A 13871-nucleotide genomic window follows, 5' to 3' on the forward strand; every position below is an offset into this window, starting at 1 on the left:
GATATTATTTTTTTAATATAGAGCAATTGCTCATATACAGTAGTAAAGGGAGACTTCAACTATCCAGATAACAACTGGGAGACAAACTCTGCAACGAATGGGAGATCAGATTCCTAACCAATCTAGCTGACAATTTTGTCATCCAAAAGGTGGAGGAGGGAACTAGATGTAAAGCCACATTGGACTTAATTCTAACTAATGGATAAGGAGTGATAAAGGGAGTTGAAGTTGCCGGAACTTTGGGCGAAAGTGACCATGTCATACTGGAATTTAATATAACACAAACACTAGCAACAGAAAACAATCCAACCAGTATCTTAAACTTCAAAAGAGCTGACTTTAATAAACTCAGAGAGAACCTAGGAAAGATCCCATGGATGAAAATCCTAAAGGGGAAAACAACCCAAGAAGCGTGGGAAACTCTAAAAAATGCGATCATAAAAGCCCAGACCAGCACAATACCACTGAAAAAGAAAAACAAGAAATTCAAGAAGAAATCAGCATGGCTGCATAAAGATCTCTCTGACAAACTGAAAGACAAAAAGGACAAATACAAAAAATGGAAAGAGGGGTACATAACTAAGGCTGATTATCAGCAGACAGCCAGAACATGCAAAGATGAAGTCAGGAAAGCAAAAGCTGAGAATGAACAAAGACTTGCAACAGAAATAATGGATAATAATAAAAAAGTTTCTTCCAACATATTAACAAGAAAAAAGTCAAGGAAACTGTAGAGTCCACTAAAGAGAAGATGGCAAGGAAATAACAGGCAACAGGGATAAAGCAGAGCTGCTAACTCATACTTTGCATCAGTCTTCACACAAAAAGAAACTATAGCCCAAAATACTAAAAAACCCACTGCAAAAGACAAATTAGAAATAAAAATTAAAATAAGCAAGAAAATGGTAAAACCTATCCGACCTTGACAAATATAAATCACCGGGGCCTGACAGATTACATCCCAGAGTTTTGAAGTAGCTGGCAGATATTATCTCAGAACCATTGCATCAAATCTTTCAAAAACCCTGGAGCACGGGAAGTACCTGAAGATTGGAAAAGGGCTGATGTGGTACCCATGTTTAAGAAAGGGGAAAAAAACAGACCCAGGAAACTACAGACCAATCAGTTTAACATCAATACGTGGGAAGACCCTAGAAAAGATAATGAAAAAACAGATCTGTGAACAACTAGTAGCAAACAAAGTTATAACTAGTAGCCAGCACGGGTTTGTTAAAAACAGATCATGCCAAACCAATCTTATTTCATTCTTCGACAAATTGATTAAGGTAATAAATCAGCAAAATACTGTGGGCAGGACAAGAAACAATGGTTGGAAACTGATCAAAGAGAGAAGCAACCTAGAATTAAGGAGAAATTTCCTGACAGTGAGGACAATTAACCAGTGGAAGAGTTTGCCTCCAGAAATCGTGGGCGCTCCATCACTGGAAATATTTAAGAAGAGGCTGGACAGTTACTTGTCTGAGATGGTATAGGTTCTCCTGCTTGAGCAGGGGGCTGAATTAGAAGACCTCTAAGGTCCCTTCCAGCTTCTATTCTATTCTATTCTATTCTATTCTATTCTATTCTATTCTATTCTATTCTATTCTATTCTAGAGTAAGATAGTGAAGAGAAAGGAGCAAAGCAATAAAAGTTGATTTTGATAGGTAGGAAATTTTTTTTAACAAAAATTGCTATTCCACCAGCAATTCTTTGTTTCTTAAGTCCATTGTTACCAGTGGTTGAGTTGGGTCATTACTGAGCAATAGTCTCCACAGGATCTATTATAATTTAATCTAATGAAATCTAATCTAATTTCATCAAAGTGTCAAAACAAGTGCCACACTGTCATGATGTGAGTCCTACCCCATTTGTACATGATTGTCCATCTCTATTGTAATTGTCAATAGTCTGAGATGAGAGCTCTATGTGTTATATTTCATTTGGCCTGCAGAAAAGAAATTTGAGAAGAACGAAGAGGCAGCTTTATTGTCCTGGGAGATGTACTTGAAGGAAAATTATTTGCAACTCCAACAGTGTCAACAAGAACAGATTCCTGAGCAGAAGATCCAGCACATCACAGACAGGTGAAGATTGTCTTTTCAATTTAGTAGTAATAATAGCAGGCCAGCTAATGATCAAGATTGTGAAATATAATTCATGAGAATGTGAAAGGTTTGAATAACTCTGCTAATGCATACCTCATTTAAGGCCTTCTGACTACTCCAAACCCCACTTGTCCCTAGTACTACTATTAGGATTCAGAATACAAATTGGTAGGAAGAGATCTGCATGTGTTCACTAGTGGAAGAGCATCCTAATTATTTGAATTGAGGCAATTGATAATGTCACAAAACATCATGTTTAGAGGGTGTAATCGCTCTCCCTTTGATATTGCTTGAAATAATAATCATTTTTCCCCCAGAGTGGATAAATTAACAGAAATGCTGAACCTTGATCAGGGGAAAATGATGAGGCTATTGGAACAAAGATTGTTGCACTTGGAAGAACAGGTAAGACTAACTTCCAAAGCTTTCTCTCAGCTTATCCTAGATGGAGAATATTGAAAACTTATGCAAAACATGGACTCATCTGGACATAAGATAGCTCTCTCAGAGAACTGGAAACCATATAAAGCTGTATCATGTCAGTCATACTATAGCATTTAAAAGAGAACACTGCGTGAAGTAAAGGCATCTCTGCAAATATCCATATTCCACTGAAGCTTCTTTTAGTCATTAAATTCACAGTGTCAGAAAATATGGTAAGTGGTGGATTAAGCTATATAATAAGCTACGTTATACAAGCAGGCATATGTCTCAATGGGATAACCAATTTTTAATGGTCTCTTGTAAAAAGATTACCACATGAACCAACACTATAAACACTTTAGAGTTCTTTGTTGGGGACTAGATACACTAAACAGCTACATCTTTGAACCTTCTTTCTCGAAAGTCACTTTTTAACGAACATAGTAATTAACATGTGTAATAAATTGCTTCTTCTGTAGGCATTCCAGTTTGCAAAGGCATTAAAATGGATTGTTCAATCATTGTCTAACAGTGGGTTTGGTACAGAGGAAGATATTCCTGTTTTAGGTATGTGTCACTGCAAGCACATATTTCTGAGAACCATTTTGCATTAGATTTGTATTTTGGTATACAGGTATGTATCATTTTTCATTTCATAATCCTTCTTTTCCACTTTATAGTTTGAACCAATAATGCACACACATCCTTTATAGTGGAACTGTGGTGTATAATTTCTTTATTTTTCAGAATTTGAATATAAATGTATCACAAGAAGTAAACAAAGAATTCTCACTATTCCAAGTTATATTTTGTTCTGCTCACTTGGCCTCGTTTAAAGATGAATGTAGATTTTCTTACCACTGATTCACATTATGTAGTAATGGCCATATACCTCAGCTATAGTGGCATCATGGGCAGAATTTTGCAGATCCCTATTTGCTCTATTACTTTCTGCAATAAATATTCACTATGCCATCTTGATCCTTACCGCACTGCTGAGTCACCTTTGCCTGTTAAACTGTCTGATATAATTAAAGTACTGGACTGCAATGAGAGAAATTTCAGGTTCAAGTCTTCACTCAACTGTGAAGCTCATTAGGTGACTTCAGGTCACTTGCTGTCCCTCTGACTCCCTAGAAAAAATGAGAAGAGGTTTCTACATGCACCACATTAAATTCTTTAAATTTGAGAGAGGAAAAACAATATTTGTCTTGCGCAATGGGCTTTTCTCAGAAGGTAAGACTGCTTAAGGGAAGACATTCATAACATGAGAATGTTAGAATTTATATCAATTGCTTGCATAGAAATGTTTTTACTATTGTTGGGTTTAAAACCTGATATGAAATGAATTGAGTAGAAATGTGAGAAAACTGCTTTTTATCCCAAATAATTTTCAATAGTATGACAAGTATACTGAAGAAGGAAAAAGAGTGTTATATTTCTTTGGCCAAAAAGGTTCTTAATACTGAAAATTCTTTCTGTTTTGTGTCTGACTGTATAATATTTAATTGTTTATTATGTTTAGCTCTAGATTGGTAAGGGAGTCCTGGTGGTTTATAATACAGAAATATAAAAACAGAATAAAAACATAACAATCAATAAAAACACAACAATAAAAACAGTAAATGAATCCTCAAAGGTCTTCTGGTACATTTTTATTTCTGAGCCCAACAGTGAAAATAACAACGTAATCTCAAAAGGGAAGTGTTCCACAACATGGGAGCTGCAAGAGAATAACATTGCTCGTAACCCCATCTCTTTCATTTCCACTTATGGGAATCATTAAAATATATCAGCAGAAAATTCATATTGGATAACTTGGGTGGGCCACCTATATGCTTCACTCCAATTGCATTTCTGAGTGATCTTCAGAGGCAGCCCCAAATGGAGAGCATTGCAGTAAACCAAACTGGTGGTGATAATAATATGAATTACTATGGCAAGTCCTTTAAGGCATCAGACTAGAAAGGAGACTGTGAGTTCTAGTGTTGCTTTAGGCATGAAAAAGTGGCTGGGTGATTTTGGGCCAATCACTCTTTGTCAGCCCAACCCACCTCACAGGATTGTTGTTATGAAGAGAATATGATGAGAAAGGAGTATTAGGTATGCTCACCACCTTGAGTTACTTATAAACAGTGTGTGTGTGTTGTGTATAAAAAAATATCTCCTCTATCCATGGTCTCTACTTGCCTATCAAGTGGTAGCTATGAATTGAGGAGGACTCTCTGATCATGGATCTGTTGTTTCAAGGGAAGCATTGCCCCTTCAAGAATTAGAGAGAATAAAATAAAGTATATTACATAATCCTATAGTCTGTTTGAGGACCCATGTTGATTGGGGATCATGGGAGTTGAACATTTAATATAATTAGAGGAAATGGGGAAAACTGAAGTATTTCGCTTGCCTTTATAATATGTGTTTCTTATCATTAAATATGCTAGTGCAGTGACAGATATTATTCTATCTTAGAATACTGTAAGTCAGCATTCCTCAACCTTTCTGGCTCGGTGGACTAGTGGAGGCAAAGGCAGTGAGGGAGGGAGGGGATGGTTTCATGCCTGCGTGCCACTTTCACAAAGGCAGCTTCACATGCACGCACACATGCATGCTTGCCCACCATTTACATGGCCCGGTTCCAAATGGGCTGTGGCCCGGCACCAGAGTACAGACAAGGGTTGGGGACTCCTGGTGTAAATCATTAATGCTTCTCAAATACAAATAGAATCTATCCCAAAATTATGGAAAATGTTGGATTGCAGAAAAATGTTGGATTGATTGATGATGCATATGATAAATAGAGTACTGTGGGGGTTTTTTAGTCCCTAGCAGGGCTGTTGAAACAAAGGAGCAGCAAGCAGAGGAAGTCTCAGAATCTTTATTCACCCTGTCCCATGTGAGTTCTAGGAACCTCTTGTACCCCAAGTCTCCTGTCATTCGTTTTCCTGTGCCAGATGAGAAGGTGCCATGGGAGGTAAGAATCCTAAATTTAGAGAGTTGGTTCTGTTATTCTGGTTAATGCCAAATCAATCAAGCATATTAGTAGTGTTTGTTTAAATTATCCTCTTACCAAACAAATCTGAATTCTGATAAAATCTGATCTCCTATAACAAGAATTCTACATAAATTCACCAGGCTACAATTCTGAGAATTCTGGAAAACTATAAACTCAATACATATACAATGAAATGAATAGATTTGGTTGGATCTGATCACCTGAGTTTAGAGGCTTTGGCTCTGAACTCAGTTTGTAGATGGAGAAATTGTAAGCAATGCAAATGCTGATTTTAAAAAAATGGATGTTATCTGTTTACAGCGAGGAAATAATGCCTACTGAAAGAAGTAAAAATGTCTGTGTAAAGCGTGTGCCTCTCCCCAATGTTATATGGAAGTTAAAGTTGAATATGTTAGGAAAAATATAAAATTAATTGAATGCAGAAGGAATGGAATGCTTTAGAAGTGGGTATGTTAAAAAAGAGATTGGGTCAAGAATTAATAGGTCATGAATATTGCTTGAATAAAAAAAGTGAAGGACCAGTAGAAAAAAGTATGTAGAGGTGATTTGATCGTATAGCAAAAATGAATAAGGACTGAATTACAACAGACTGCATTGTGAAGAATGGGAAGTCCAGAAAGAGTTTAATGAGATCCTTTAAAAGGGAAAGATCTGAGAAGCTTAAAGAACACAATATATGAACACTGTATTGAAATGGTGGAAGCAAGGATAAAAAAGATAGTGAAATATACAGCAAATATATAGCAAATGGTATTGCCTTAAGTAGATTTTGCTTCCTTTTCTTTTGTTTCCTTGCCTCATGTATATGCATGTGACTGTTGCTCATGCATGGGCAATCATGTTTGTTTATTATAAGAGATGTATATTTTCATCCTAAAAGAACACAAGAACCACAAAGCAGAACACTATAACAATAGGGAAAAAATGGTATTGTATTTTTGAAAAAAGAGTCCTGATCACTAGGCCGAAGGAAATTCAGAAAGAATTTCAGTTTTCACTTTGGAATTCTCCAAAATACCTTGTAATTGAAATGAGAGTACTTGTTGCTATGCAAAGCTTTGAAATGTAAAATAGCTTCTTTTTCCTCTGACAGACAGAGTTTGATATCTATAATCCACCCTTCTATAGTTCTGAAACACAAGAGGATATTACACCAAAGTTCCCAAGAGAGTAAGTGCTGTTATAGCTACTTCCTACCACTAGCTTCTTCTCACTATACCTGGTCATTATCTAACCTTTTTATGGAGTGCTGCTTCTTCTGTTTGCTTCTATCACAAATATTCTGATTATTTTTTGTTATACTGAGGTCCTTTGATTTAAAAGTTGCATTTTCACTGGCCAAAGATGCTAAAAGATAGAAGTTTTACTCTTGTCTTCCAGCAATTTGGAGAACCATTCAAGAATAAACTTCAACAGCCTGGATGGAGATATCAACAGGCAGAGTTTCCATGGCACTTACACTGTTGAGGATGGCCTGCCACTGTAAGTCTGATAACACAGAGGGAATCTTGGTTACTGTGTACACTTTGTGTTGAAAATAGTTAACATTTAGACGTCAAATAGAGTCCCATCATGGATGTGCTGAATAAATTTATGCTTGAATTCAAATATCCCATTTCAAGTACTGCTATTATAGCAGATAACAAAATAAGCCCTTTGGAAGTATCTTATTCAGGAAATTGCTCTACTTTTCAGCTTCACAGTAGTGTGATCAAGATATGTTGGGAGTGCACATTCCAGAGCAAAACTAGAGTCAAATTATAGGTGTGATATATTTTATTTAGCATTTAAAAGAAAGTCAAGTTACTTGCACCCAGATATTCTCCTCCTTCAGCTTGATAGGAGATCATAACAGTAAAGCTAGTGAAAATGTTCAATGGTCTCAAACCAAACCAGTTGCTGAACTTCACCTCCCAAGTTCAAAGAGCTGAAATCATAGCATGGTGAAACACCTCTGGTTCCTTAAGGGTTCCTAAGAGACATAATCAATTACTGTGATACTTCATTGGAAGGCAGTCTTTCTCTTTCAGCAGATTATCTAGAGATGGATTACTCCACAGGGAAAGCCAGTCAAATAATACTGTTTTAGTTGGATGGTGGTCAATCCAGATGCATTTTCCTCAGTAATTTGGTTTTTCTTAAAGTGTAACCAGTGGTGGGATTCAACCAGTTCGCACCAGTTTGGCAGAACCCGTAGCTAATTTTTTGTTGCCTAGGCCCAGAATGGACTTCCAGAAGCGGTAGAGAACCGGTGTTCACATATTTGAATCCCACCACTGAGTGTGTAAGTACTAGTGAGCCTTGGTTCACTAGTACTTACATTTATAACAACTGCTTAGCTTCTCATTCTCTGATCTCTCCTCAAATGTTTGTTTCCAGATGGGAGTTCCCAGGGGAAGGGCAGCATCCCAATGGCCCTAGCTCATGGCAGAACTATTGTTTCTCTTTCAGAAACCCCATGGGCAGGACAGGCTTGAGGGGCCAAGGAATCCTTAGGTACTTTGGACCCAATCATGCCCTGCATCCAGTTGTGACACGGTGAGGAAATTTTATGTTGCTTCCTATGTAATTTGTTTTTAATTTTAATTCCTGTTTTACAGTCGTCTAGAGATTAGAAGCAGACATCTTGTTTTCATAGACCAGTATTGTGAACTACATTCCTCTTTTTATCACACTTCTGAGCCTTAGGTGTTGACAGCAGCACCTTTGCAGTTTAAGTGTGGTATCCATGGCAACAGGAGAGAAAAAAAACTTGGATGCTCATGATCTGATGTAGGTCATAAAAAGCTGCATGTAGTTTCAAAAGAATTTTTCTCACTATCAAAAGTGAGAAACTTATTCATCTTAAGTTTTTAGTTTATAACTTATTGAATAAATATTTCAGGCTGAATAGGTTAGAGATGTTGGGAAAGTTCATCACAATGATTTTTAACTACTACGCAGAAGCCTCTATCTTATTTTGGGGGGTGGGCGTACATAATGAATATCTGACACTGGTGTAATAGAGTTTGATTATACATACATTTATATGTAATATATTTATGTAATTACATTTGAATCCTACTTCTCATACAGATAACAATCAGAGCTCATTCTATTTTAGTATTATACAGTAGATTTCTTCATGTTCCTTTAGAACATACAACAGCAAGCTATAATTTCTTTTTTATATATATATAGTTGGCGGAGGAATATTGATGGATCTATTTATAGAAAAAACTTGAAGAAAATGCTGGAAGTTCTAGTAGTCAAATTCCCTTTCTTGGATAATTGGGCTTTGCTTGGGGTAAGCATATATGGGGAAGTCTATCTTAAGTAAGATCTAAGTTGGTGATTTAATAATATGTACTGTTAAAACAATAGATTATGTCTACTGCTAGTCCTTGACTTAAAGCTGTAATTGGGCCTGAAATTATGGTTAAGCAGATCATCCAATTTTACTTTCTCTGCAGTGGTCATTAAGCAAACATGGCAGTTCTAAAACAAATACTGTGAGCATTAAGCAAACCCATTGTCTGCAATGGGCATTTTTATCTGAAAGCACAAGTAAATGTGTTTTCCTGCAAAAAAAAATGTTGAAAATCATGGTCATGTGACCACAAGATGATGCATAAGTGTGAGCCAGTTGCTAGGCACCCAAAATGCAAAATGTGACCATGGGGGGTGGCCATCATAATTTTGAATCCAGGTTATAAGTAGCCCCAAAGAGATCCATTGTAACTGTGAATGGTTGCTGAGTGACCAATCATAAGTCAAGGATCACATGTATGAAAAAATAAAAGTTTTCCATGATGAAAACATATGAGTTGGGTGTATTTTTCATTAAGTGAATAAGGGTGTGTTCTGTGTTGTAGACTGAGCTTATTCCAATGAAGTGGCATGTGTCTAAAAATCTTATTTACCTCCTTCAATTCGACCACATAACTGCAATCATGCCAGAAAACCCCACAATGACAGGTTCATCCAATCTACAAGCCCCATGCCTGAGGAAACACCCTAATCTTTAAAGATTGTGAAATATCAAAGGAGTCAAACTCAAAGCATGTCTACCCAGCCATAACTAGTGGCTTGGGCGTAAACAACTGGAGAAAGGTATAAAGAGCTTTATAGGAGGCAACAACCTCTTGAGATGCGGCTCACAGAATGCAATATGGGCCTAGTGAGATGCACCCATAACTGCCCATGCTGCCTCATGCTACAGCTGATTTTCTATGTAAGTTCACCTGCAATAATTCATTCAGCAGGCAATCAAGGCATAAATGATCCTTAGTAATGTTTTTCAGTCCAGGAAAGGACACAATTAGTATAGAAGACAAATTTATGCACAAAGCCCTTCTGGCCATGGCTGCTAACCATTCCTTGAATAGCAGCCACATTTCCTGGAAGATCCCCCCATTGTATACCAGTTATGCCTGAGGCAGATAAATCTCTGCATCCAGGAAGCCTTTATAACCAAAATCGGTCCAGTTTGCTTGGGTCAAGTTGAAACACGTTCTTCCCTGTTCAGACCTCCACATTTCCAGCACCAGAACCTCAATAGTAGCATGATATGCCCTGTTAAAATCCTTGATTTTAATAACTCAGCTAAGGATTGCAGAATTCTTATCTGAGCTTCTAGTACTGAATTTTATTGTTCACCAAGATGGTAGCCAAGACACCAACTCATACTTACCTGCACCACAGAGATTTATCATTTTGTTACGTTTATTAGGGGCACCCATCCCTAAAACTGCCAACTGCATACTGAATAGAAGTTTCTGTTTTCTGTAGCGTTATAGTTAGTAGAATGTGTAAAGTGATAGCTACCTCTTATACCAAATAATGCTTTGATTCTTTCCAGGGATCTCTTGAGCCTGGGGAAGCATTGCCACAAAAAATAAAACAGGTCCTGAGACGAGAGTTCTGGCCACAATTTCAGAAGTTGCTGAATCAAGGAACAGAGGTATTTGGCCATGCAGATGGGGCTTGATAAATCAACATTAGCCACTTTTCCCACTATTTTCCTAAAGGCATCACAGTAGTAGAGAATTGCGCTTGTGATGCTGGGGTTATGTAGTGCATGAATGTGGACATAATGTAGAATGAATCATGTTTTTTAAGATGATTTTTTAATAACAGAGAAATTTGCATTTTGCAACATTTTGCAATATTTTGCAGTTTCCTGTAGGCACAACATGGATCATGGACATTATTGATATTAGGGAGAATTTCTGTATACACTGATGTAAACTTATTAGATAAAGACCTGAATATTAGCACAGTAGACTTTTTAATCCTTTTTTTGCAAGCCTATGATCAATCAATGATTTATCCAATAGAGGAGAATGTTTGTAGGTCAGGTTTGGATCTTGGTGACAGCTTGGTTACTTTTTTTGTCAACTTTTCATTAATCAGGCTAGGTAACATTATTAGTATGAAAGAGAATGGAGTGGCTGGCTGTTTAAATATAGTAGCTTGCTGTGCCATTTTGCTGGGGATATACTTCTTCTTTGATGGTTTCTGGATTAGAGTATTGTTTCTTCCCTGATTATTTGTCTGGTATTGTTCCCTGTTTATTTGTGTGTTGGATGCTGGAGGGGATATGTTCTAGCTGCTTTTTCCTTCCTAGGCTTTTGATTGTCTCTTTTGGATTTGGCTTAATATAAAATGTTAACAGTTTCCCAGTTAAAATTGGGCTTGATTCTGTTTGTGTGTGGTAAGGCACTATAAAAACTCCTTAATCTCACAACACACACCAGAAACAGAAAAATACCCTGTATTCTCGGCATTTGAGCTAAAGGTATTTTCTATACTAAAATAATAGTATCACCAGCAACTTTTCCAGAAGGAATAGTACTTTAAAAATATTTACTACAACTCACGTTTGTGAGAGTTATTCTTTAGATTAATAAGAAACTGCCCTATCCTCTGAATGATTCTAACCTTTCTGTTCCCCCCCCCCCGCCCCTCCACATTTTCTTCTTCTTGTGCCATATCCATTACTGGACGTTGGCGATCATGTTGGCGATCCTGTTTTTATCAGCAGCCGCACGAAAAAGTGCTGTTGAGTTTTGTCCAAACCAAATATATATGAGCATCCACATATGTGTGTATATATATATATATATATCTCCTTTGATCCTATCTTCTTCCAGATATACAAAGGGTATGTGGATGATCCAAGGAACACAGACAATGCTTGGATAGAGACAGTGGCCATCAGTGTACATTTTGAAGATCAGAATGATATTGAAATGAAGCGTCTGAATTCGGTATGTGTCAGCAGGTCACTACTTATCATAATGCTATCCTCAAGATGCAAATTCTAAGATTCTGTGAACAAACCCCCAGGGTGGGTGCCCAGGGAGGAAGATGAAGGGTCCAGAGAAATTTAGAAAAGCACTTTGAAAGGCGAAAGACAAAATCATGATAAAGAAAGAAATGGACACAGAGATAAGAGATTGTGTATTTGTGTGTGGATGTGTGTGTGGACACACATGCATGTGTGTGAGATGGACAGATAGAGAATGGGTCACAGTTCCTGACAATGTAACAAGAGAAACCTTCAGCAGGTCTACTGCGCATATAGTCATATACATTGCATTAAGCCAGTGATTCTCAACCTTTCTAATGCCGTGACCCCATAATACAGTTCCCCATGTTGTGGTGACCCCCAAGTGGGTGTGGCTACCAATAAGAGGGAGTAGGACAGCTAGGGAAAAGGGAAAAAAATGGCGGACAGCATGGTTTGGCGACCCCCGTGAAATGGTCATTCGACCCCAAATGGGGTCCTGACCCACAGGTTGAGAACCACTGCATTAAGCAAAGAGAAAAAGTGCATACCAAAAGTGGTTTTTTTTAATATGCTCATCAGGTTTTTGAGGTAATCTACTCATATCACATGTTCCAAGACAGTTTCCTTCTGGCTTTCCTGAAGCTGTAGGGAAACTAATTATGACCAAATTCCTTTTCCTGTCTGAGATTTCTTTCTCCAGTTTCTCCAGGGTTGTGACTTTGAAGTGATGGTGCGCTGGCAGGTGGTGGACAAGAAGATCCCCCTTTATGTCAATCACAAAGAACTTCTGAGGAAAGCAACTGTCCTTTTTGGAGCATATTTCTAATGGCCAAGAGCAATGTTAAATTTTGCATTTAAATTTCTTCCTCAGCTCTTCTTAACTGCAGTAAACCAAACTGTATTCTGCTTTTCAGTGGATCTCTTTAAGACATTTTCCCATTCCAGCTGAACTTAGAAATGAAATTCTTCTTGATTTGGCCAAAAATGTATGCTTATTTGAACTGCAAAAAAGCTTGCTTTCATTATACTGAAGCCCTGAGTTCCTTTCCAGAAATGCCACACATATTCCTATGGATCATGTAGAGTTAATGGACATCAGGGTTCTGGATGGCCTCATAAATTTGTAAAGTATACAATAAAGTGAATTGTAATTCATCTTGGAATACTATTTAACACTAATAGCAGGGGAGTAAACAATCTCTCTGTTCAAATTACACACAACATCATTAGTGCTGCCTTTGAAAAACCAGTACATATCCAGTTCCCAAAGATTTCTGGTCCAATTGTTCATTCAGTCAGAAAGCCATCATATTTCAGCAGATCCAGTACTTATTGATGGTATATCATAGCCATTGCCATGCTGAGCTGGAGAATATCAGCTGGCATTACTGACATCCAAGACAAATTTTTGAAGTTCTTCCAGTGCAACCTTTTCCAGTTTGACATTAACCCAAATTTACTGGCTGTGGATAAACATCACACTAACCTCTAATTTAGTATTATGACAGGAATGCAAAAAGCAATGCAAGCTACCATTATTGCTTTTGCAGCAACCAGAAATCAAAATTTTGATATATATTTTTTTGCATTTGGATGAGCATGCAGAGGGATTTAATGGGAGTATAGATGTCTTAAGACTGGCAAATATGTAGGGAATCTATTTCACCCCTGAAACTCCCTCCCCAAATTGCCCATAATCACATTTTGGAATGCCTTCAACATGACAAGAATAAATTTCTTTTTTTTTCAAAACAAATTTTATTGGTTTTTTAATTTCTTAAAACAAAGTATTCAGGACACACCGTGGTGCTGGGGTAATCAAACATCCTAAAACAAAACGTATATACATAGTACAATCAATACATCAAGTGTTCCCTTTCTTTTCCCCTCAAGTAGCATAATATATTTAAAATATCCAATTCTAGCTTAAATTTATTCAACCTGAACCTGTTTTTAAGCTTCATTAATTTACAATACCATAATGAAATTAACTTTAAATAAAAACATTTTCAGTTCAAATATCCCTTCCAAGTATGATCTACATTTTTAATTTTA

General features: G+C 37.1%; 1 protein-coding gene across 1 annotated transcript in view; it reads left to right on the top strand.

Moving 5' to 3' along the window:
* TRPM2 (transient receptor potential cation channel subfamily M member 2) overlaps positions 1-13653 on the top strand; it is a 43175-nt gene extending 29522 nt beyond the window's left edge. Inside the window, 11 exon segments of the mRNA XM_039364228.1 lie at positions 1953-2085; positions 2424-2511; positions 3009-3096; positions 5349-5500; positions 6636-6712; positions 6923-7024; positions 7994-8080; positions 8723-8828; positions 10383-10484; positions 11677-11793; positions 12517-13653. Coding sequence (XP_039220162.1) covers positions 1953-2085; positions 2424-2511; positions 3009-3096; positions 5349-5500; positions 6636-6712; positions 6923-7024; positions 7994-8080; positions 8723-8828; positions 10383-10484; positions 11677-11793; positions 12517-12642 — 1178 coding nt within the window. The 3' untranslated portion in view covers positions 12643-13653.
* The last annotated feature ends 218 nt before the right edge of the window (positions 13654-13871 follow it).

The sequence above is a fragment of the Crotalus tigris genome, unplaced genomic scaffold (assembly GCF_016545835.1).
Source record: "Crotalus tigris isolate CLP2741 ecotype Arizona unplaced genomic scaffold, ASM1654583v1 scf7180000017591.2836849, whole genome shotgun sequence".
Taxonomy (NCBI): Eukaryota; Metazoa; Chordata; class Lepidosauria; order Squamata; family Viperidae; genus Crotalus; species Crotalus tigris.